The 24,855-nt window shown below is 35.1% G+C and overlaps 6 protein-coding genes across 9 annotated transcripts; 3 read left to right on the plus strand and 3 right to left on the minus strand.

The window, feature by feature from the left end:
* Positions 1–1,871: 1,871 nt before the first annotated feature.
* AT4G04320 (malonyl-CoA decarboxylase family protein) lies at positions 1,872–5,224 on the plus strand. 2 transcript variants are annotated; one of them, NM_116670.5, is made up of 15 exons: positions 1,872–2,179; positions 2,413–2,495; positions 2,567–2,657; positions 2,753–2,879; positions 2,966–3,131; positions 3,252–3,396; positions 3,480–3,570; positions 3,652–3,710; positions 3,788–3,865; positions 3,994–4,077; positions 4,169–4,344; positions 4,431–4,559; positions 4,644–4,716; positions 4,799–4,884; positions 4,972–5,224. In NM_116670.5, exons 1-15 carry the CDS (start codon positions 2,096–2,098, stop codon positions 5,054–5,056), a joined length of 1,557 nt encoding a protein of 518 aa, NP_192341.2. In that variant the 5' UTR covers positions 1,872–2,095; the 3' UTR covers positions 5,057–5,224. The 2 variants fall into 2 exon arrangements, with proteins under 2 accessions (NP_192341.2, NP_974511.1); NM_202782.2 differs by having other exon boundaries at positions 2,061–2,179; positions 2,416–2,495.
* Positions 5,084–7,148, minus strand: RbcX1 (Chaperonin-like RbcX protein). Its single transcript, NM_116671.3, has 6 exons — positions 6,944–7,148; positions 6,734–6,828; positions 6,534–6,651; positions 5,569–5,585; positions 5,397–5,459; positions 5,084–5,311 (listed from the first exon to the last, which is right to left on the minus strand). The coding sequence occupies exons 1-6, from the start codon at positions 7,092–7,094 to the stop codon at positions 5,231–5,233; spliced, it is 525 nt and encodes a 174-aa protein (NP_567263.1). The 5' UTR covers positions 7,095–7,148; the 3' UTR covers positions 5,084–5,230.
* A 3,889-nt stretch (positions 7,149–11,037) lies between these two features.
* Positions 11,038–15,441, plus strand: AT4G04340 (ERD (early-responsive to dehydration stress) family protein). Of its 3 annotated transcripts, none has more exons than NM_116672.4 (12): positions 11,038–11,426; positions 11,725–12,079; positions 12,344–12,502; positions 12,606–12,741; positions 12,822–12,923; positions 13,003–13,125; positions 13,206–13,286; positions 13,372–13,712; positions 13,804–14,049; positions 14,137–14,461; positions 14,551–14,784; positions 14,898–15,441. In NM_116672.4, exons 2-12 carry the CDS (start codon positions 11,766–11,768, stop codon positions 15,153–15,155), a joined length of 2,319 nt encoding a protein of 772 aa, NP_192343.1. In that variant the 5' UTR covers positions 11,038–11,426; positions 11,725–11,765; the 3' UTR covers positions 15,156–15,441. The 3 variants fall into 3 exon arrangements, with proteins under 3 accessions (NP_192343.1, NP_849297.1, NP_849296.1); NM_178965.2 differs by having other exon boundaries at positions 11,406–11,648; positions 14,898–15,375; NM_178966.1 differs by having other exon boundaries at positions 11,219–12,079; positions 14,898–15,375.
* Positions 15,442–16,620: 1,179 nt separating this feature from the next.
* On the plus strand, positions 16,621–21,681 carry EMB2369 (tRNA synthetase class I (I, L, M and V) family protein). The gene is made up of 20 exons (NM_116673.7): positions 16,621–17,039; positions 17,245–17,389; positions 17,481–17,537; positions 17,795–17,914; positions 17,997–18,101; positions 18,218–18,441; positions 18,526–18,592; positions 18,666–18,820; positions 18,896–19,160; positions 19,236–19,430; positions 19,511–19,590; positions 19,802–19,864; positions 19,940–20,021; positions 20,100–20,177; positions 20,258–20,359; positions 20,437–20,609; positions 20,691–20,868; positions 20,942–21,019; positions 21,109–21,240; positions 21,319–21,681. Exons 1-20 carry the CDS (start codon positions 16,660–16,662, stop codon positions 21,559–21,561), a joined length of 2,922 nt encoding a protein of 973 aa, NP_192344.1. The 5' UTR covers positions 16,621–16,659; the 3' UTR covers positions 21,562–21,681.
* AT4G04360 (transmembrane protein, putative (DUF1068)) lies at positions 21,670–22,466 on the minus strand. The gene is made up of 3 exons (NM_116674.4): positions 22,211–22,466; positions 22,094–22,117; positions 21,670–21,992 (listed from the first exon to the last, which is right to left on the minus strand). Exons 1-3 carry the CDS (start codon positions 22,395–22,397, stop codon positions 21,673–21,675), a joined length of 531 nt encoding a protein of 176 aa, NP_192345.4. The 5' UTR covers positions 22,398–22,466; the 3' UTR covers positions 21,670–21,672.
* Positions 22,467–22,590: 124 nt separating this feature from the next.
* On the minus strand, positions 22,591–24,852 carry AT4G04370 (Tetratricopeptide repeat (TPR)-like superfamily protein; the record flags this gene model as incomplete). Its single annotated transcript, NM_116675.2, has 1 exon — positions 22,591–24,852. The coding sequence occupies exon 1, from the start codon at positions 24,778–24,780 to the stop codon at positions 22,591–22,593; it is 2,190 nt and encodes a 729-aa protein (NP_192346.1). The 5' UTR covers positions 24,781–24,852.
* Positions 24,853–24,855: the final 3 nt, after the last annotated feature.

A 24,855-nucleotide genomic window follows, 5' to 3' on the forward strand; every position in this document is an offset into this window, starting at 1 on the left:
AGAAGGGGTGTTTTATATGAAAACAAAATTGGATTTTAGAAAATATTAAATTTTATTGCATTGATCTAAAATTATTTATTTATAATTTGGGATATTCGTATATAATTTTACATGTATAATAAATTATCAATTTTACAAATTTAATCATTTTAACGTTATTTAGTTGAACTAGTTGAACTAATTATATTAAATGTTACCACGAAAACCAAAGAAAGACATTTGAACTAGCTCAACTAAATAAATTAAAAAGTACCACGAACACAAATACATATATGTTTTTAATCTAATCCAATAAGTTGAACTAGTTGAATTGTTCATACAAATCCGAGAAATACAAATTCAAAATACATGAATTAATTTTTTCATGTGCAACAAATTGTTCAAGTGTATCCCAGGCATAGTCTTGTTCTTCCTCTTACGACGCTTTTCTCTGGTTGATGGAAACCAGTTTTTTTTTTTTTTTAACCATTTTTTGGTGTATAAATTCAATTGGCTCTGTCGACTCGGGAAAAACCATCTCTGGTCGGCTCATCCATTTCGGCAGCCGTCGATTCTCAGGTGATGTGTCTTCCTCCATCGATATTGTTGGATCGAAATCTAGATCGATATCTCGATATTTACTTTGTCCACTCTGGAAACGTTCCTCCTTTAGAGATACCATCTCCGGTCGACTCATATATTTCATCGGTCGCTTTTTCTTCCGTCGCAACGTCTTCTTTTCTTTACAAGCGCTTTGTTTGTTCTACTCTGTCTATAGATCTCGATTGAAGAAAGTGAATGAACGAAACAAAAATGGCTGTTTAGATATTTGCAATGGTAGTCAGTACAATGTAGTAACTGAATCGCGTTGCTCCCCAAACCAATCCATTGTTGCATAATAAAATGGTATAACTGAAATTGGTTCAATTGATCTAGTTCAAATGGTTCAACTGATCTAGTTCAAATAGTTCAACTGATCTAGTTCATCTGGTTCAATCGAACGAGTTCAACTTATATAGTTCAAATTGTTCAATTGAATAAGTTCCAATCGATTTTTCGGGCGTATGATATGAGTAAATTTGGAAAATGCCTTTTTTATGAGTTTTTATTTGAAAAATACTATATCCTACTTTATATATAAAATTAATAAAATAACCTCATTATAATTTAATATAATTAAAACTTTAAACAGAAAAAATCCATAAGTTAATATTTGATTTAACTATAATTTAAAAGATAATTCTTATCTTAAATATTTTAAACAAAATTTTGTCCAAAATAATATATATAAACTATATTTATTTCAAAACTATATTTATTTCAAACTATATGTATTAAGTGATAAACTTTAAAATAATATATATAAACTATATTTATTAAGTGATAAACTTTAAAATATATTTAGATATTAAATTGTTAAATTTTAATATAAATAGATAAATAAACTATATTTATTTCAAAAATAATTAAAAATGTTATCAACAACTAAAACATATTTCGAATAATACATACATTTCGAATTTATCAATAGAGATTTTTAAAAAAAAATCTATTACTTATATTTCAAAATTTATTTAATTTTAATTTTTTTCTTCTAAATATGAATCCTGTTTTTATTTATTAAGAATAATGCTTTTAAATTTGGATAAAACTGTTACTTTACATATTAAAAATATAGTATTATTTGGGCCAAGTTAATTATTTTATTGTACTTGGGTCGGATTATTTTAGTTGGATCTGTATATTTTAATTTTTTAAAAAGTTATTTGGATATTTACATCAGTTTTAATTATAAAAAAAAATAAAATTATAAAGAATAAGTGGCATTCGTGATTATTATTTTGGAGAAAGTGACATTCCTGCCATTTATTCAAATTTTTGTGGCAAGTGAAGCGACAGGTAAAGTAAAACCGACGCCGTTTTAAAAGCCAGTGCCTTTACGCTATCCGTTGAAAAGGGAATACAAAGTCTCGATTTTTTTTTCCGATACTTGAACGGCCAGATTTTAAGGTTCCTGTCATGTCTGATTGCGAAATCGCTTTTTTCTTCTTCCTGAGTTCCTTTTTTTCTCCGATGAAATTTTAACCGTGATGATGATGATCATAATGAAACAGATATGAGCAAGAAAAATCTAGCGATTCTGTTGCGTGCTAGAATGAGATCCAACAATCCCTCCAAATTTTCCCTCTCTCAATTTCCTGTAAGCTTTTCTTTTTCTCTGTTTGAATTTTTTGGATAATTTTGCGATTCTGTCCAAATTCACACAATTTGTAATCATGGGCAATGAAAAGTTTACATCTTTTGATGAAAAAGAGAGAGAGAGAGTGAGAAATTGGCTATGGCTTTAATCGGAGCTTGAATGTTTTTAAGAAGATAAGAATATAATAAGGCTAATTTGACTCTATAATAATGGTTTGTTGACTTTGTTGTCAGAAGGAAATTCAATCTAATCCTCAAGAGAATCATTCTAGAGATCACATTGTGCAAAATTCTAATGATTTTGGTACCACTGGAAGGTAATTTCTCATTGTAGATATTGATTTAGCACCATTGATCTTTGCAGTAGTGAGTTTGGTTTTTGTTTTAGGGTTTATGATGTTGTTCGAGAGACAATGCACTCAGCTATCTCAGCTAGTAAAACTGGTGTATTAGACATTACTCTTAATGATTTTCAAGAGGTAAAACTATCTTCACATTGTTGTTTCTTGATTCTGATCTTTGATGTGTTTAACCTTTTCAATCTGATTACATATATGGTTAAAAATGCTTATAGGGTTACTTTAGCCTTTCGCTTGAAGACCGCGAGAAGTTACTGCTTGTTTTAGCCAAGGAGTATGATGTTAACCGAGAGCAAGTCCGAGAACTTGTTAAGCAATATCTTGGACTTGAAACTCCAGCTAGTGAGAGTCATTCTTGTGCCATTCTTGTTTTTTCTTGTGTGATTCTTCGTTACATTCTCCATTGATGGGCGAGTACTTTTCTTTAGGTGATGATGATAAGGGGGCTTTATCTTCTGTTTTCTATCGCATTGAGAGGAATCTGAGGCATGCTCTTAGGCCAACATATGAAGTTTTATTTGAGAGGTTGAATACACATCCTGGAGGGTTGAGATTTTTGTCCATCCTCCGAGCTGATCTTCTGTCGATACTCTCGTAATGTTTCTTGTCCTCTTGTTATGTGACTGGAAACTCAAATATTTGAAGATAGTTTCGAATCAGTTGGTAAAACATTTCCGGTTGTATCTGACACTGATGGTTGTTTCTAATGTATAGAAAAGAGAACACGCCGTCTTTGCGAACATTAGATTCTTTTCTGAAGGAGAAACTCGGTATGTGGCTTAGTCCTGCCACTTTAGAGCTTCATCAAATTACTTGGGATGATCCTGCTTCATTGCTTGAGAAAATTGTTGCATATGAGGTATGCAGTACTAGTCTCCATTATAGTAATCTCAGCTATTTCAGAATGTTAAAAGTTTTGTCTAATAACGCATTATTTATAAGGCGGTGCATCCAATCAGCAACCTCTTGGATCTTAAAAGAAGATTGGGAATAGGCCGTCGATGCTTTGGATATTTTCATCCATCTGTTCCTGGTTAGTTACTTTCTCTGGACTCATGTCTCTTTGATTGTAAGTTGACCACATTCTTTGATCATTCTATGTCGTTACTCTCAGGTGAGCCACTTATTTTTATAGAAGTTGCTCTTATGGAGACTGTTGCTCAGACAATTCAGGTCAAACTAATCTTGATACTATTCGGTATAGTTTAGATTCTATAGCTATGTGTCTAAAAAATTCATTGGCGTTGCAGGAAGTTTTGTGGGACAATCCTCCCATACCAGAGAACCAAGCAACATGCGCTTTATTTTACTCTATTTCTTCAACTCAGGTATGTGCACACTCTTCCTTCATATCTGTAGTTCTTACATTTGTTCTCGTTGATTTTCACATTTTCTATTCATTTCGTGGTTCTGATGAAAGCTATGGCTTTATGACTTCTGTCTTATGTATTTGCAGCCTGGCTTAGCTGGGATAAACCTCGGAAAATTTCTGATCAAACGAGTGATTACGTTGGTGAAAAAAGACATGCCACATGTTTCTGTGAGTACTTTGACTAATTTGTATGCAAATCTTGTTACAGGTCTAAAAGTTTGTATCTGCTTGCTCAACAAAACTGTTCTTTTTGTTGCAGACATTTGCAACACTTAGCCCCATTCCTGGATTCATGCAATGGCTCCTCTCGAAGTTATCATCTCAGTCAAGATTTGCTGAAGATGAGCGTGGTACACAGAGCAATTCGCCTTCATCTACGTTTAGTGAGAAAGTATTACTACCAGAAGAGGAACATGCCCTCATGACTCTATCAGAGTAAGATTTTCTTCATGCCCTTATGTTCTTATCTGTTATATAGAAAATCAAGTTCAAGTCATCAACTCAGTGATCTTTTTATGCAGTGAATCTTCATCCGGTAGCAACGGTATGGAAGTTCTGTTGAATTTGCTATCAGTAAAGAACTGCGATTGGGCTACTTCGCCTCGCCTATTACCAGTTTTAGAACCTATTCTTATGCGGTTATGTGCTAGGTATGTTCATTCTTGGAGGAGATGTAATGGTTATATATGAATCATATAGGCATAACTTTCAATGGTCTTTCTTGATTTTGATAGGTACCTCTTGCAAGAGAAGAAGAGAGGAAAAGCTTTAGACTCTGTTGCTAACTTCCACTTGCAAAATGGAGCGGTAAGTCCAGTGAATGACGATAGGTTTTAGTTAATAGAGTGATTGAGATTGATAAGCTTTCATGTTTTGATACGTTACATAGATGGTTGAAAGAATAAATTGGATGGCGGATCGATCAGAGAAAGGTATTCGTCAAAGTGGAGGCATTATGGTAAACTATGTCTATAGGTAAAGTAAACTTTGTACTTTAAATTATTCAGCTACGAAGCTTTCATTTTTGTTGGTCCTAAACCCATCTTATTCGATTCATGACAGGTTAGAGAATATCGAAGACTATGCTCAATCGTATTTTGGGTCGGGCAAAATCCATGCCTCTCCCGGTATCCATTCCCGTCTCTAGGTAACTCCGCAAAGAAAATCGGGTTTTGATCGATTTGCAGGTAAAAAAAACTAAGGTATCAAAACCTGGGAGTAACATAGCACAATGGTATGTATATGTATGTACAAACGGTTTCAAGTGTGTATACTCTCAAGACTCTATATATATGAATGTGATTCGAAGAGATATTCGGTTTCACTTATCAGAATCGGTTTCGACATGGCTAGTCTCCAAGACGTACTCGCGCATGAGTCTTGTGTTGGAATCATCTACGTTCTGCATTTTCAAAAACACAAGATGCTTCATTACGTACTTGCATTCATATATGTACAACGAGAGAGAGAGATAGATAGAAGTGAACCTTGAAGGCGAGGCGCTTCATATTATCCCATTCGAAATCGTTTTTACAATAAGCAGACCGTACCTAAGCGGTAACAAACGGTTTCAAACCGTAAATACAAACGTAGAGATGAGAAAAGATGTAGAAGTGTTTTCGAAAATGTATTAAAGGAGAAAAGAAAAGCTTAGCTTACCTCTAAAATTCGAAGGGCTTGTTGCATTGGCCATGATACCAAAAAAAAAAAGCAAAGTTTTTAGTTTACTTATCTCATATCAAGTATATGTATACCTAAAAGATATACGAAACTTATGGATCTACAAAGTGATTTCGTTAGTAATCCGCAAATTGGTGGAATTGTATTTCGTCACGCAATTTTTGAAGTAGTTTTTCTTTACAAGAATTGCACAGATTAGTTGTGTTATACTGTTAGTTTTGTGCCTGAGCAAATTACCCGAACCAGATGTACCAAACCAAAACCGAAGTAAACAGAACCGATAACCAGAAACTAATTGAATGGATACAAAATTTTATAATCGAAATAACTGAAACCGAATGGATACCAACCGAAATATTTTGAGTAACCAAAAATATCTAAAATATAAATATATATTTACAAAAGTATTAGTTATTTCTAGACTAGATAATTAAAAATACTTGAGAATATATATAAAATAGTAAAAATATTCAAAAATAATAAAAAAAATATCTCAAAATATCCGAAAATATCCAAAAATATCCGAAAATAACCGAAATATCCAAAAATATTTAAAGCAAAATAACCGGATGGATACTAAATTTTAAAACCGAAATAATCGAAACCGAACCGAACTTTCAAATTAACCGAAGGGATACTAAACTTTAAAACAAAAAAAAAAACGATAAGCGAATGGATATAACTGAAACCGAATATATAAACCGAACTCCCATAACTAGTTATTTTAGTGAGAAGTTTCAACTTCCAATGTACGAAAAGAATGTTTGGAAAAAGTAAAGAGATTTCGTCTAAATTACTAGAAGAAAACCAAATTTGTTAAAAAAGTATAATGTATAACTTTAAGAACCTAGAATTAAAATTCCAACTAACAAGTTTCACAAAAAGAAAACGCATACTAGAATTTTATAACCAAATTATTGATATAAAGGTGTTATTTTTGGTACCTAAGTTCATGTGACGTGAAGAGCGACGCATGAGAGTGGCGCAGAATTTATCACCGTCACTTACAGAGTTTGTATCTAAAAATTCTCTCAACTCCATATAAGCCTCAGGATTATAACTCTGTCATTAATTAATATATAGATCATACTTATTATTAATCAAAACACCTAAATTAAAAAATCAAATAAATCGTCAAATCAACCTCAAGCTGAGCAGACACTATCCTCACTGCAACGTAAGTAAAGAAGTCATGAAGATGCTTCGCTGCCTTAGCCTCCGGTGAAGCTTCTCCAAAGCCTAATTCAATTATATAACAAAAAAAACATTAGAAAAATAGGCATTAATCTATATAGAACAATTCTGTATGAATAAAAACCACATTTTGTGATGAATATGTCATATTGTTACATACCGGGAACATACATCTTGTTAGAACAAATGCGAGTTTGTTTGCATTTTCGCGAACTCTGCATTAATGGATAAGAAACCAAAGGTCTTTTTCCAAATTTTGGATTAAGGTAAGAGAGGTAAGAGTGATGAAGGAGTGAAGAAGATGACTCCATAGAAATATTGGATGAAGAAAAATTGCAGGAGAGGCATATTGTTTTACTATTTGGTCGTATATAAGAGAATGTATTAGATTCACACATTAAAATATCTAGGATATGGATAAATAAATATCTTCTAGTTGGAAGTATATAGACAAAACATGTCTTATTTGTTTCAATATCTGGTATTGTAATATCAAATATATCAATTGGGTTTATTTATTTTTATCAATTTTAAGTATTTTTCTAATAAAACAATTTATCAAAAAAATATAATTACTCTTTGTTTCTTTTGTCAGTACTAGTTAATCGGTAAAATTTATTAACTAAATGTATGTATGGCATAATTGAAAAGAGTTGTGTTCAAATGGTTGTATACAATGAAAAAATTCGAAACTCTAGCTTTGAATGGTAATTCATTATCAAAGCTGGAAGTTGTACAGTTTTGATGGTTATACATTTACAAAACTTTTATCAAAAACGTTACAAATTTTTTTATTTTCAGTTTTATTGTACAGTTTTCTCGTACAGCTATTTTTACAGCTTTGCATTATTTCAAAAAATTTGAGAGTTAAAAATTTTGTACAGCTTTGTGTTACATGTTAGACATTTAGTATACATAGACAAGGAGAGGTAGATTATAGTTAAGTTTGGTATATTACTTATATCCTTCTGCTGTTATAATTCTAAAATTCAGTAAATTTAAGTGGATCATGATCGAACACCACACCTTTACCCACAAACGTTGGCCCATGATCATCACATATTGAAAAAAATTATATTGTTACACGTGTAAATACCTACGCCTAGTGATTCAAAGGTCAAAGTCAAAACGCTAAAATTAATGTTCTAATTTCTAGATCACATGCCATGCGCGTGTTAACACTGTTAAATTGTCCACACCACACGTGTGAAATGCTTATCTTATCTTCCTATATTAGATTCTTAGTGGTTCGTGTAACTCACTCACTTCTCACCGCGTGTTAATTATTTAACTAGCCGTTAGGCGTTAGTATTTCGACAGTGTGGCAACAACTGTTATAATAAATTCTCATTAAAACCAATTAATAGCTTCATGACCGAATTATTCCGATGAAAAGATAAAATAGTACTACATCTTTTTTTTTTTTTTTGTCATCAAATAGTACTACATCTGTTTGCATGTAAATTGTATAGTACTACATCAAATTCCTTGTATGTTCTTAGTTTGTTTTTGATACATTTAAAAGGGAATATATATATATATATGTAATTATACTAAGTTCTTAAGATATTCTATTCCCAAAATCTTGATTGGATGATTATTATTATTTTAAAATATTGATAAATTTTGACCATGTAATGGGTAAATTATGAAATGCCTTGGAATTTTACTATTCATCCTACTTTTATTATTATTATTTTTATGAAATATACATATCATTCAATAACATTCCTAATTTTAACATTACAAACCACAATCGTTTGTATCAAACAAAATAGAATGAAAAGGAGGCAAAATACAGATATTTAAAAATTTAGGTTAATTTCCAGAGAATAGATTTTGTGGAGGAGAAATACATGGCATATAGTTCACAGTACAACGTTATGTTTTACATCTAATAGCAACCACCAACATATGATCTCCATCTTCTACATATACATTTTCGCTGCCATTTTAACAAATAAATCTTCAAGTTGGAACTTATTTACAAGAAATGTTATTGACATTTATTATTATCAAATAATTAATATTCTTAATTATTAGCATTTACTTATCTAATATATATCCATCAATTCTAATTACTTTTAAAAAGGAAAAATGTTAGGATTTTATTAACATTATAATTTATTAAAGATAAATAATATAGTTATTTAAAATTTATAAAATATTTAGGATATTTACCGAAAAATGTTTAGAATATATATAATATATGAAATGTATTAAATTAAATAACCATTTCAAAAGAAAACTTTAAATTGAATTGAATTATAAATCTTTTAATAAAAATATTATTAGAACAAAAAAAAAAAAATAATGTTTAATTTACCGAACTAGATTAGATGGAGAGACGGATGTAGAATATTATAATGTATGACTTTTACAACAATTAAATAACCATTTGAAAGAAGATTTTTAAATTAATTTGAATTATATATCTTTTAAATTAAAGTATTATTAAAATAAAATAACAAAAACAAAATGTTTAATTTCAGTGAACGAGTTTAGATGGTAGGACAGATTTGGGTCGATTGTAATACGAGATGATATACCAAGAGTGAAATCTATTAGATATGTTTAGTTTCAGTGAACGAGATTACATGGTAGGACGAGTTTGAGTTGATAGTAATACGAGACGTTATACCATGGGTGAAATCCTAGATATAACAATCAAAATATAATTATATTATCTTAAAAACTTAACAAAATAAATATTATTAATAAAATAAACATAATTAAAATTTAAATTATTTAATAATAATCTAGATTTTAACTTAATGAACTGTACATTATTGTTCCTATATTTTTAAACAGTAAAAATCAAACATAGTAAGAGTTATACATTCAGAAAATACAAAACATTAAAGGCAAAAATGCTTAAAAAATCCCAAACAAATTTTAATTTGGAAGTTTAATACTCAATACTTTTGGATTGAAATAAAAATACATCACTTAATAAATTGTTGCCAAATAAAACACTGTATTTTAATTATTGGTCGAATCGGACATATAAGTTAACAGCCGTTAACAGGCTTAACAAATTAAATTTTTATTTGTAAAAAACCAAAATAGTCCCGCGATATTCAGCGGATTAAAATCTAGTTTCTTGTAAATATTCAATTCAAACCCCCAAAAAATACTTAATTTCTTTCAAAAATGATTTTTCAACATCTTAAATGTGTTTCCACTCTCAAAAACTATCGCTGATCCACTAAATTTCATATCCATCCAAATCCAAGTTTTACTTTTACTTAAAAGCGTAATTTACTAAAATTGGTGACTCCCACTCCCACATTTGATCTTAAACAGCTTTATATTCTCAACTTTCCCCTTTCCATAATTTAAAAATAGATCTTCTTTTACATTGAGAATCAGCATGATTGGAGATGGCTAGTGGGCATAAAATGTTAGGAATAGACCACATAAATAAAGCATAAATCATATAATTATAACAATACCTTTTATTGGTAATTGGCATACACTTTCAAGTTTATATTTGGATTATTTCATTAGCTTTTTTAAAATTAAAATGTAGAAAACCACTTCCTACAATTAGAAGAATTTTATTTTAAAATCTACGACAAAAGAAAATATGTTCCTTTTCAATCATTCTACTTAAATCTTTAGGACCAGGTTTAAACAAACTTCATGTCGGTATGTCTCTCATTGTCAAGATCTGAAGATTTGTTTTTTTTTTTTTTGAAAGAAAGAAAGAAAGAGACAAAACTTCAATAATTTACATTTTTTATTCTAGATGAATAAGGAGTGAAAATTCGGGTAAGCGGGTCGGGTTCAGATAAAATTTGATCGGATACGGATTCTTCGGTTAAAAATGTTTAGGACCCAATAGGATAAATCTAAAATATTGGTTCGATTTTGGTTCAGGTCCAATTGGATTTGGGTTGGTTCGATATAGATTTTCAGGTCTTTTTTTAAACCGATACTCGAATTTTCGGGTAAATACCAGAACTTTCGGATAAAATTTCGGATTTTTGATTAAATTTAAATTTTCGAATAAAAATTCGGGTATATTTGGATTCGGATCGGATTCGAATTCGATTTTTTGGATAAAGAAATTTAGAAGTCAATAAAATAAACCTTCCGGTTGATTTAAGTTCAGATAATTAGATTTTTTGGATAAAGAAATTTAGAAGTCAATAAAATAAACCTTCCGGTTGATTTAGGTTCAGATAATCAGTTCCGGTTTTTTTTGGCCAGGCCTACTGATGAACTGTTATTTTGGTAACTTCTAAATATCAAAACGGTCCTGAATCAGGACTGATAAAACGTTAAAAAAGAAAAAAAAAAGATCTACTCGTCTTCTTTGTTTGTTCGTTACAGTTTTTACAAAAACCGACAGACACTTTATCTCAAGAGACTGGGTCAGGCCTCTGTTCAATCTCTATCAAAATCCCTTTCGACATCATTCATAAACACTGACGAATCAGTGAAACAATATCTCAAACCCAGAAACCAACAATAATTCATAGATTACTACTATACAAAATTCTATATAACTATAATCTGTTCTCTTGTGTGTTTCTCGCGTGGCTTGCGTGTTACTTCATTCATCACTGCTTTAGCTTCTCCTCATATGAATCTCGAGGCAATCCAGTCACTGACTTTTCTCACTCCCCATCTCTAGGGTTTCTCTCTTTCCCTTATTTTATAATTTATTTCATTGAATCTCTGAATTTCATTCTCTTTTGTGGAGTACATTTGTGTAAAGCTTAGATTTTTATTTGGGTTTCAAGCAAACCGAGAAAAGAAACGATTAGATCTCCTTTTTCTGGGTTTGTTCTCAAAGATTTGTTCTGTTTCAGTTCTTCCAATTTGGGGGGATTTTATGTTGGATCCAGTCTCTAAAGGTTCGATTTTGATGTGTTTCCTTGATATGTAATCAGATTTGAATCTTAAAGTTTCTATCTTTATGACTCCTTTCAGGTTAAAACTGTGAGCATTTGGAGTAGCAAAAGTAACAAAGCATGGCAACACTTAAAGACATTGGTGTATCAGCAGGGATAAACATCCTCACTGCATTCATTTTCTTCATAATCTTTGCGTTTTTAAGGCTTCAGCCATTCAACGACAGAGTTTACTTCTCCAAATGGTACCTCAGGGGGTTAAGAAGCAGCCCTGCAAGTGGCGGCGGATTCGCGGGGCGGTTTGTGAATTTGGAGTTGAGATCATACCTCAAGTTCTTGCATTGGATGCCTGAAGCTCTTAAGATGCCTGAGCGTGAGCTGATTGATCATGCTGGTTTAGACTCTGTTGTCTATCTCCGGATTTACTGGCTCGGGTATGAAAAAACTTGAGTCTTATTGAGTCAACCAATTAGTTTAATGTCTCATAAAGCTGAACCATTTTTTGAATGTAGATTATAGAGTAGAGTTTGTTGGTCAAGATTAGATAAAAAAATTATATTTTGAGGCTAATTTTGTCATCAAGAAGAGGAAATTACGTTGACTAAGTCTTTAGAGAGAAGAAGCAATTCTCATGTCTGTCCATTAGATTTGAGTCATTTAGTAGTGAAGATTTTTTCCTTTGTTTTCTTATGTTGCAGGCTTAAGATTTTTGCTCCAATAGCAATGCTTGCTTGGGCAGTTCTTGTACCGGTTAATTGGACAAACAACGAGTTGGAGTTGGCTAAGCATTTTAAGAATGTGACTTCAAGTGATATTGACAAACTAACAATTTCGAATATCCCAGAAGGTTCAAATAGGTTTGTTCCACCAATCTCGAGTGTGTGTGTGTGTGCTTTCAGGTGCTTTAAAATGTTGGTTTGAGGTATAAAATCTCGAGTTACATTGTATTGATTTTTCCAGGTTTTGGGCTCATATCATAATGGCTTATGCCTTTACAATCTGGACTTGTTATATGCTGATGAAGGAGTATGAGACAGTTGCTAACATGAGGCTTCAGTTTCTTGCCTCAGAAGGCCGTCGACCTGACCAGTTCACTGTAAGATTCGTTTCTTATCCCTTGCTTTTAAACTCATAACACAGCTGGTACTGATCTTGTATGTTATGACGTTTTGGCAGGTTCTTGTTAGGAATGTACCTCCGGACCCAGACGAAACTGTGAGTGAGCTTGTGGAGCATTTTTTCCTAGTTAATCACCCTGATAACTACCTCACACATCAGGTAAATTTTCTCATTAAACGGCTTGAACTTTTCATATGTATTTCTATGGTGTTTTTACACTTCTTGAATCAATATTTAGGTTGTATGCAATGCAAACAAGCTCGCGGATTTGGTTAGTAAAAAGACGAAGCTGCAGAACTGGCTTGACTATTATCAGCTCAAATACACTAGAAATAATTCTCAGATCAGACCTATAACGAAGGTACTTACAGTGTTAAACGTGATGGTTCTGATGTTCTGTTAAGTAATAACTGTCTTCTCGCATCGTCTTAACAAACTCAGCTTGGGTGCCTTGGCTTGTGTGGACAAAAAGTTGACGCAATCGAACATTACATTGCTGAAGTAGATAAAACATCAAAAGAGGTCAGCTTTGTGGTCTGTCTGGTTTCCATTTGTGTGCCATATGCTTAATGTTCCTTTTTTGGTTTAAAATCTGCATTGTTTGTAGATTGCTGAAGAGAGAGAGAATGTGGTGAATGATCAAAAGTCAGTCATGCCAGCATCTTTTGTCTCTTTCAAAACCCGTTGGGCTGCTGCTGTTTGCGCTCAGACCACGCAGACCCGAAACCCAACTGAATGGTTAACCGAATGGGCTGCAGAGCCGCGTGATATATATTGGCCAAACCTAGCGATTCCATATGTTTCTTTGACTGTGAGAAGATTGGTTATGAATGTAGCCTTCTTCTTCCTTACCTTCTTTTTCATCATCCCTATCGCGTTTGTACAATCTCTTGCTACCATTGAAGGAATTGAGAAAGTTGCACCGTTCTTGAAAGTCATTATCGAAAAGTGAGTTCTCTTGTTCTCTAAAATTGTTCCATTCTTCATGACATTAAATATGAGGAACATTTTGACTAACAGTGGACCTTTTTGTTCACAGAGATTTCATAAAATCGCTGATACAAGGTTTGCTAGCCGGTATTGCGTTGAAGCTTTTCCTCATCTTTCTGCCAGCCATACTGATGACCATGTCCAAATTTGAAGGCTTTACTTCAGTTTCATTCTTAGAAAGACGATCCGCGTCTAGATATTACATCTTTAACTTAGTGAACGTCTTTCTTGGAAGTGTTATCGCTGGAGCTGCGTTTGAGCAGCTTAACTCTTTCCTCAATCAATCGCCTAATCAGTACGTGACTCTCTATCTCTGTTAATCTTTCGTTCTTTTTGGGTTACAGGCTTTTCTAAGGACTCTTCTTTTTAAAAATCTGTGCAGAATCCCTAAGACTATTGGCATGGCGATACCGATGAAAGCAACCTTCTTTATCACATATATAATGGTTGATGGTTGGGCAGGAGTTGCAGGAGAGATTCTTATGTTGAAACCTCTCATTATATACCACCTCAAAAACGCATTCTTGGTGAAAACAGAGAAAGACAGAGAGGAAGCAATGAACCCGGGAAGCATCGGTTTCAACACTGGAGAGCCTCAGATACAGCTTTACTTCCTTCTTGGTCTTGTCTATGCTCCTGTGACACCAATGCTTCTTCCTTTTATCTTAGTCTTTTTCGCTCTTGCTTATGTCGTATACCGCCATCAGGTAAATGTAGTTTCTTTCTCTCCTAAATTTGATGAAACTGGCTAGTTTGATAACTTGAACCTTCTGTTTATTTGTTTTCTTATTCTCAGATCATAAATGTGTATAATCAAGAGTATGAGAGCGCTGCTGCGTTTTGGCCGGATGTTCATGGACGGGTTATAACGGCATTGATCATATCTCAGTTGCTTCTGATGGGTTTGTTAGGTACAAAACATGCCGCTTCAGCTGCTCCGTTTCTCATTGCTCTTCCTGTGATTACTATCGGTTTCCACCGCTTCTGTAAAGGCCGTTTCGAACCTGCCTTTGTCCGTTACCCCTTACAGGTCAGTTTCTTCTACGTTATCTAGATTTATTATTTCTGTTTAGTTCGATTTTTGTCACTGTTTGGATCGGTTTTACGAGCCCCAGAAATGGCAAAATGTTGATTATTTTACAGGAAGCTATGATGAAAGATACATTGGAAAGAGCAAGAGAGCCAAATCTGAACCTGAAAGGTTACTTGCAAGACGCTTATATTCATCCGGTTTTTAAAGGCGGTGATAATGATGACGACGGTGACATGATCGGAAAATTGGAGAATGAAGTCATCATAGTGCCAACAAAACGCCAATCGCGGAGGAACACTCCTGCACCGAGCAGAATCAGCGGTGAATCGTCTCCATCTTTGGCCGTTATTAACGGTAAAGAAGTCTAGTTTAACGGTTTCAATTCAGTAAAAGCATCTGCATACGATTTAAGTATGAATATAGTTCGTGTATGTATGTACTTTTATGTGTACATAGAGAGGTTTGTGTTTTTGCTTAGACGTTGTTGATGGGTTTTAATTGTTGAAGTATTGAAGTTTCAGGGTATTTTTAGAATAATATCATTTTAATTGGGTGTTTTTCAAACAATGAATTTGTGGCAATCTTGCCAAACAAAAATATACGAAATGGTCGAATAGTTGAGGCGGTTAGGGCGGACAAATTCATTTGCGATTTAAACCATTTTTGTGTACCTTTCATAAACTATATAAGCCATGCTAGTGTAGGTTGAAAAAGATAGAACAAGTTGAACTACAGACCGGTTTTACTTAAAGTTAGTCCGTGGTGGTTTATTGTCCGATTCAAAAATAGAGTGGTTTAGTCGATTAACGGATTAGTCTGTTTTCTCATGTCATCCATTGAAAGCCGAAGAGTTTGTAGAAGTAAACAAAAAGATATAAACAATAATAAAACAAGAATTGCATAATTTTGTATTCAACAGAAATTATAAAAAAACTTATAGAAAGCCACATTACAGTACAAGAAATCATTCTTATATCTAATAATAGGAGAAGTACATGATTTTTCATCCCAAAAAAAAAAAAGAGGTACATGATTTACACCTCGTCGATATCCTAACGATTAAAAAACTGTAACTACTGATTTTACTACAGTATATATGTATCGACAACATAACAATGTCGTGACTTATATACTGTTGAGCTCCTAAGAAAAAAATAACGCTATTATTGATTTCACAATAGTAGCAATCTCAACTCCATAGCGAATGACGTAGAGAAATGTAACCAAGACATTTTTTCAGAAACTATGATCGATATATTTCAAGAAAGGTAGACAAAAAGTGAGAGGCTATTATGTGAATGAAGTAAAAAAGTAGAACTATTGAGGCTAATTTATAGAGAATGAATTGTAAATAAGCAATGCGATGGGCTGCAAACTCTTCTCGTAAATCTGCAAATTTATTAAGACAGTGCACCTAAATATTAATGAAGAGAGTTAATGAATCAATAAATTTGAACATCGTGACTTGTTAAGTTTGGTGAGAGGGGAATAAGGAACGTTCTATATGTAAAGCAATGATAATTAAGAGTTAAGGAGTTCATAGTTCATGTTTTTCTCTAGTTTGGACTTGAGTCCAAAATCCAAATTAATCCAAAACAATGTTGAGCCTAAACTGTCCCAAGACTCCCAACAACTCAGGAAGCTCTTGCTGTTTTCCTTTTAATCATTGTGATATTACATTCTTGATCGTCCCACAGGGAAAATATTTTAGCCGTTAGACCAAATGATAAAAAACTGTAACTGTTGATGGGAACGGCGTCGTTTCGCTAACCTTCGTTTTAACTGATCTCAATTCTCAAGGTTCAAAAGAGTACACACACACTTATCTCAATTATCCACTGAAACATTCGTCTCCGGCGAAACAAAACCAGAATGAGCTCTCATCATCAAATCCTCCAAATTCGTTCTGACCCATTTGTTCTATCACACTGTTGCCGCCACACACGCCTCACCAGCTCTCTTACGCTTCAATCTCCTCTAAAGCAGCCCTTTTCATGTCTCCCTTTCCGTTGGCGCCGCTCTTATCGCGGCGGAGTCAGGAGCTCAACGACGGAGACTCATGGTAGCAAAAAAGAAGCTTTGGTGTCGGAAACGGCGACTACATCGATTGAATTGAAAAGGGTCTATCCATTTCACGAAATTGAACCCAAGTGGCAACGTTATTGGGAAGATAACCGAATTTTCCGGACACCAGACGATGTTGATACTTCGAAACCTAAGTTCTACGTCCTCGACATGTTTCCATATCCAAGGTCTCTTCCTTTTAATACTGATTATGTAGAAAGTTCACAGATTTGGCTATTCCAGCTTAAAGAAATGAACTTTGTGGTTTTGAGAAGTTTCCATTGATTTCAGTAGCATCCTTGGTTAGGATTTTGAATAGATGATAGGTTTTCAGATTTTGGGTTTTGTGGAAAAGATGAAATTTTTGTGTGTGTTTTGTGGTTTGTTCTTCAGTGGAGCAGGATTACATGTGGGACATCCATTGGGTTATACAGCAACTGATATTCTAGCGAGGCTTAGGCGTATGCAAGGTTACAATGTGTTGCATCCTATGGGTTGGGATGCTTTTGGATTGCCTGCTGAACAATATGCTATTGAGGTCCATTTTTTTTCTCTGTTCTCAAGTCATTATGTATGGATGTTTTTGTTGATAAAATTTGTGTCCTTAGTATTTGTAATCTGCATTGCAGACAGGAACCCATCCGAAAACTACGACATTGAAGAACATTGACCGCTTTCGATTGCAGGTGATATATTTCTTTCAATCTAGCACTAGCCTAGAAAAGTTACTATTCTCTTCTATTCATCATTTCCCTAACAGAAGAAATTTCTCAGTTTTGTTATCGGTTTCGTTGTGAGAAATTTATGCTTGTTTCATGGTTTAGGATTACTGATCCTTGAAGATTATGCAAAAGCCATTACTTTGGACTGTTTTGCTTAGGTCTTACCATGGGAGTAAAGATCTGGGGACCTTAACAATTGTAGTTCTTTTGTTTGTTTGCAGCTCAAATCATTGGGCTTCTCATACGATTGGGACCGTGAACTTTCTACAACAGAGCCAGACTACTACAAATGGACACAATGGATCTTTCTTCAGCTTTATAAGAAAGGTTTGGCATATCAGGTCAACAAAATCAATGTCTAGTTCACATGTTAAAACCGTGCATTTGTGTATAGAAAAGTTCTTTGAAAGATTGTAAACTCAGGCTGAAGTACCGGTCAATTGGTGCCCGGCTCTTGGTACTGTTTTGGCCAATGAAGAAGTGGTGGATGGTGTTAGTGAGCGTGGTGGCCACCCGGTTATAAGAAAGGTACTATCTATTACCATCTGGGAATATTATGTCGTTTTTCCCCTTTCGAAATCTGTATTTCCTCTGTTTTGAAAATTCTCATGAATTTTACAGTGACATTGTTTATTACCAAGCAGCCGATGAGGCAATGGATGCTGAAGATTACTGCGTACGCTGATCGTCTTCTAGAAGATTTGGACGAGCTTGAGTGGCCTGAAAGTATAAAGGAAATGCAAAGAAACTGGATAGGAAGATCCGAAGGAGCTGAGTTGAACTTTTCAATTCTTGATGGGGAAGGCCGAGAAACTGACAAAGAGATTACAGTGTACACCACGAGGCCAGATACACTTTTTGGAGCAACGTATGCTTAAAGGATTAATTATATATTCAACATCTGAAATCTTGATCTTGATTGTCTTAATATGATATTTGCTTCCATTCGCAGTTACATGGTTGTGGCACCAGAGCATCAGTTGTTGTCTTACTTTGTAACCGCAGAACAGAAACAGCAAGTAAGAGTTTTTTCTTCTTTCGATTATTCAACTTGCCTTTCAGATTTTCATGAGTTCTCTCTTATGGTTGCAGGTTGAGGAATACAAAGATTTCGCTTCGAGGAAAAGTGATCTTGAGAGAACAGAACTTCAGAAGGACAAGACGGGCGTATTTACGGGATGTTATGCGAAAAATCCAGCTAATGGAGATGCTATTCCCATATGGGTAGCTGATTATGTTCTAGCTAGGTTAGTTTGGTCTAACTGTTTACATTGCCTTGAAATGAATTTGTGTGAAACAGAGAACGTTGTTATATGTGACAGTTATGGAACCGGAGCAATCATGGCGGTCCCAGCTCATGATACTCGGGATAATGAGTTTGCGTTGAAGTATAACATTCCCATCAAGTGGGTAGTGAGAAATGAGGCAAATTCAAGTGATGATGCTAAGCAGGTTTATCCCGGATTGGGCATTATTGAAAATTCTTCAACTTTAGAAACAGGACTTGACATAAATCAACTATCTAGCAAAGAAGCTGCTTTAAAAGTTATTGAATGGGCTGAGAGAACTGGCAATGGAAAGAAAAAGGTTCATCTTCATGTCTTTCTCATTTGGATTATGTAAAAAGTGTTCTACTTTTCTTACACAAAAGGTTTTTGGCAGGTAAATTACAAGTTGAGGGATTGGCTATTTGCACGGCAGCGTTACTGGGGTGAACCTATCCCGATTTTAATTTTGGATGAGTCTGGTGAAACTATTGCTATTTCAGAATCTGAACTGCCCCTCACTTTGCCTGAGTTAAATGATTTTACGCCCACTGGAACAGGGGAACCACCACTGTCAAAAGCAGTTTCATGGGTATGTTTTGCGGTTAATATGATTAGTTTTTGGGTATGCCTATGCCATGGACATTTTGGTTATGATCGATGACTTTGCAGGTGAACACTGTAGATCCTTCAACAGGAAAACCTGCCAAAAGAGAAACAAGCACTATGCCACAATGGGCTGGGTCTTGCTGGTAGATATTTACCCTTCTTAATTCTTGTATATAACCTCCTCATTACAAAAAATGTATCTCCCATTTGAGAATCCTTGATGCTCTCTCATAGTGATGGTTCTAGGATAGGCCGAATTCGATCTTGAACCTTGTTGAATATAGTACCCAGTGTGTTGTTGAAGGATGTTGATTTTAATACTGAGAAACTGAACAAAATTACATGATTTTTCAGGTACTATCTGAGATTCATGGACCCGAAAAACCCTGAAGCATTAGTTGACAAGGAAAAAGAAAAGTGAGAGCATTTCAGAATGCAATCATTATGTGCCATCTTTGGCCAGATCTTTAAGTTTTTATTTTGGTGTGGCAGATACTGGAGCCCAGTAGATGTATATGTTGGTGGTGCTGAGCATGCTGTTTTACATTTACTATACTCGAGGTTTTGGCACAAGGTGTGTATCCTTTGAAACCTCCCTTTCTTTAAGTTATATTGTGATCTAACTACAAATTTTGTTACTGCATCATTCCAGGTACTTTATGACATTGGTGTTGTGTCTACGAAAGAACCATTCAAATGTGTCATAAATCAAGGAATCATCCTTGGGGAAGTAAGTCGTCTTTTGCACCGCCTTTTTCAAATTTACTCATTCCGTTGAATGTTTTCTGCTTAATTGTTTTACTTTTGCAGGTCCAATATACAGCTTGGAAAGATCAAGAAGGAAATTATGTATCTGCAGATACTGAAGAACGGTTAAATGAACATCAACAAGTGACAATCCCGGAAGAAAAAGTATGAATCTTCATTCTCATTCACTAAAACTGATAAGCTCTCCAGTGTTTTTAATCTTATGATCTTTAATGGTCTAGGTTATCAAGTCCGGAGATCATTTTGTTCTGAAGGAGGATCCTAGCATTCGTCTGATTCCACGCGTTTATAAAATGAGCAAAAGTAGAGGAAATGTCGTAAATCCTGATGATGTTGTATTAGAGTATGGTGCAGATTCTCTACGTTTGTATGAGATGTTCATGGGACCATTTAGGTATATCTCAATCCCAAATTTGTTTTTTCGGGTTTTCTCGCTTTCTCAATGTTTATATCTGCCTTCATTTCCTTCTACTAGGGACTCAAAAACTTGGAACACGAGTGGGATTGAAGGTGTGCATCGTTTCTTGGCAAGAACTTGGAGACTAGTCATTGGTTTGCCTCAGTCTGATGGTTCTTTCAAAGATGGAACCTTAGTAACTGATGACGAACCAACCCTTGAACAACTCCGAACTCTTCATAAATGCATTGCAAAGGTCATCTCATCCCCTTATGATCTCTTTGCGGTTTGTTTACATCTTACTTAAAATAGGTATGTAAAATCTGCAGGTGACAGAGGAAATCGAGAGTACACGATTCAACACGGGAATTTCAGGGATGATGGAGTTTGTTAATGCGGCATATAAGGTTAGTCTTAGACTCTTATATCGGTCAGCTTTGTGTTTTCACTTTACAAGTACTGATCTTTTCTCCGGTTTCTTCTTTTACTTTGACAGTGGAATAATCAACCTAGAGGAATCATTGAGCCTTTTGTTCTTTTGCTCTCACCTTACGCGCCTCACATGGCTGAAGAGCTTTGGTCGCGGTTAGGCCATCCAAATTCTCTGGCCTATGAAAGCTTCCCTAAGGTAGAGATAGTAAACTGAACATATAAACACAACACAGGAAGGTGTTTTGCGGTACTGATTGTTGTGGTATTTGTGCAGGCAAACCCGGATTACTTAAAGAACACAACTATTGTTCTTCCAGTTCAGATAAACGGCAAGACAAGAGGCACCATAGAGGTTGAAGAAGGATGCTCTGAAGATGATGCTTTTGTTCTAGCTTCACAGGACGACAAACTCAGGAAATATCTAGATGGACAATCAATCAAGAAGCGAATCTATGTGCCTGGGAAGATCCTCAACGTTATCCTAGACCGGACTAATGTCAAGGTCACTACAAAGTAGGATTTAGAAAGAAGAAACAATTACAAAACCTGTCAAATGAACAAAATTTTATCTCTATTGAGAGTTTCCATTATATAGAAAAAGATTCTTTTAGAAGCAAAAGATCTGTTCTTAGATAACATCAGAAGCAACAGTTCCTTCTTTCCATCCTCCTTGCCGAGCTCGAAGCTCCCACATGTAAGAAAGTCTTCTCTGTTCATCTAGAGCTGCTTCTGCTTTCTCTCTTGCTAGCTCACATGTTTCCATCCCCATACTGCATTTATCAGCCTCTTTCTGATACTGAGACGCCGCTTTCTTAGCATCTAGCAGCAACCTATCTGCACGCCATTCGTCTTCTTGAGCTTGTGCTTCTCTTAGCTTCAGCTCTTCAGCTACCATTTCAGTAAAACTACTCTCGCTCTCTTCACTCCCTTCCTCGTGCCTCATGCAATCTTGGCAATGAAACAAGATCCAACCAAAATGCACGTGAAATCTGCGACGTTTTAGCATTCTTACTAAATATATAAAAAGTTATTACCAGAAAAATACTCACCTAAGAAACTGTGATTGCTTAATCCTGCAGAAGAAACATTGAATCAAACGTTTCAAAAGTTGGGTTTTGTGACCAGGGAAAGAAGAAAGGAAAGACAACGATAATGATGATGATTACCGTCGGGAATGGAGAGGAGAGGCTGAGAAGAACAATCACATACACAAGGAGGACAAGAGGAGTGGAGAGAATCTGCAATGGTCTCATTGAGATGCCAATACAGAGACGGTCCTGCAATATATGCGACAATACACAGTCCCATTACCACTGTTACCACCTTCGCCGTCTTCTTCTGCCTTCTGGTCATCTCTCTCTATTTCTTTCTCTCTGCAAATTAATGGTGTCTTCTCTTTTGTTTGAATCTTAGAAGATTCTCAGTAACTGTTCTCCTTGAAATGTCCCCCAAGTATTGGATCCTTTCAAGACTTCACGCATCATTAGATCCTATTTTTAGCAGATGCTTTGCAATTATAAAATTTATGTCATAATTCTGTTTGACACTAATTATTTGAACCAAACTGCATCATTTCCCTGCTAAGAAGTTTTAATAGAGACACTGTATCATCTGAATGTGATGTATGATTCATGAAAAATGTTGTGGTTTTCCCGTTCATCTCGATTTTGCTCCATCCCGGGAGCTTTTTCAAGCCGAGAGACCTCATCTGATTCCATGATTCACTCACATCGTCCCATCTCTTCATCGCAGCAAAAGAATGTCCTAGTTTTACGTAATGTCCAGCGTCCCCTGGCTTCAACTCGATCATATCCTCACAAATTATATCTTCGACCTCTGTTTTCCCATTTGCACGGCAAGCATCGAGTATTATACCCAAGACATCAATCGAAGGTCTGGTAAAGTTCTCTTTGTAGAACTTGAATGCGTCTTCTATTCTTTTAGCTCTACATAGAAGATCAACCACACAAGCAAGGTGTTCGTGATTCGGTTCAACACCAAAATCTCTGACCATTGAACTGAATATTTTCAAACCTTGTTGAACCATTCCATTATGGCTGCAAGATGAGAGAACTGCAAGAAATATCACGTGGTTCGGCTCCATTCCAGAGTGAAGAAACTCTGAGTAAATTTCCAAAGCAATATCCCCTTTACCATGAAAACCATACCCTGCAATGAGTATGCCCCATGAAACAACATCTTTCCACGAGATCGAATCGAAACACCTCTGTGCAGCTTCTAAGTAGCCACATTTCGAATACATATCAACTAGAGCTGTATCAACCAAGGAACATGGCCTGATAAAGCTTCTGATTACAATACAGTGGATCAGTTTCCCTACAGGGAGAGCTCCAGCAGATGAACAGGCTTGTAAAAGTGAGACAACAGTAAATGAATCAACTTGTTGCACGGTTTTGAACTTCATTTCTTCAAACAATAACAAGGCCTTACACAGATCTACGTTCTGGGCATATCCGGAGATAATCGCATTCCACGAAACTAAGTCTCTTTCATTCATCCGTTCAAAGATAACTAAACTTTTATCCAAATGACCGCACTTTGCATACATTGTGATCAAAGAGTTCAACGCAGGAGTGTCTAGTGTATATCCATGCCTCAGTACATAGCCATGGACTGAAGCGCCAAGATCAAAGGAACCCAATTGAGCACAAGATGCTACAACACTAGCTATTGCTTCACTCGACAGGTCTGATCCTGATTGTAACATTTCCGAGAAAACAATCAGTGCCTTTTCTGCTCTACCCAACCGCATAAGTCCTGATATCATGACTGTCCAGCAAACAACATCCTTATTGGGAATCGTTTCGAGTACCCGATATGAAGCTTCCTCCTTTCCACACTTCAAGTACATTGTTATCAATGCCGTCTTGAGATGCATATCTACATCAAAACCAGTTTTTACAATTTGGCAGTGCAACATTCTTCCCATTTCAAGATCACACATTGTTCCACTCACTGAAAGTGATGCTCCAAATGTCTGCTGATCAGGTCTTAAACCATCACCTCTCATTCTGTACAAAAGCTTCAAGATTTCAGACATATTACCAACAGAAGCATACCCTGAAATCATTGTGTTCCATGAAACCATATCTCGTTGCTCCATCTGATCAAATAAATCCTTAGCATCTCCAACATGATCACACTTGCAATACAAATTCAACATAGAGTTCATCACAGCTATATCACAATCAAAACCATAAATCACAGCAAAGTCATGTAAACACTGTAACTGCGTAATCTCTAAAACCCCACTCAACATTTCCAACAACGTAACCGGACCCGGTTTGATCCCCTGAAATCTCATCTCGTTCACCAACGAACAAGCTTCTCCAACAATTCCAGCGCGTGAGTAACACCCAATCATCGCAGTCCAGTGCACCACATCTCTCTCACGCATTTCCTCGAACACTTTCCGAGCATGAGCCAAGAGTCCAAATTTCGCATAAAGATTGACCAATGAAGATGATATGTAGAAATCTGAAGAGAACCCATTAACGAGAACCTGCTGGTGAATCGAGAGACCAAAAGAGAGGCGCTGAAGAGAAGCACAAGCTTTGAGAAGACTAGGGAAAGTAAAAGTATCAGGTAAGAGTTTATTGGCGAGCATGGAAGAGAATGTTGAGAGAACTTGCTTGTGATCGCCATGAGATGATAAATGGTTAATGTGAGAGTTGAAGTACTTGGTGGAGTTCAACACAGACGAAGTTCTGATCATAGCTCCATGGTTACAATTACAATGAAATCGTCTCCATATCAATCTTATTACAGTCACAGAAGAAGATATTGTATT

The sequence above is a fragment of the Arabidopsis thaliana genome, chromosome 4 (genome assembly GCF_000001735.4).
Source record: "Arabidopsis thaliana chromosome 4, partial sequence".
NCBI lineage: Eukaryota > Viridiplantae > Streptophyta > Magnoliopsida > Brassicales > Brassicaceae > Arabidopsis > Arabidopsis thaliana.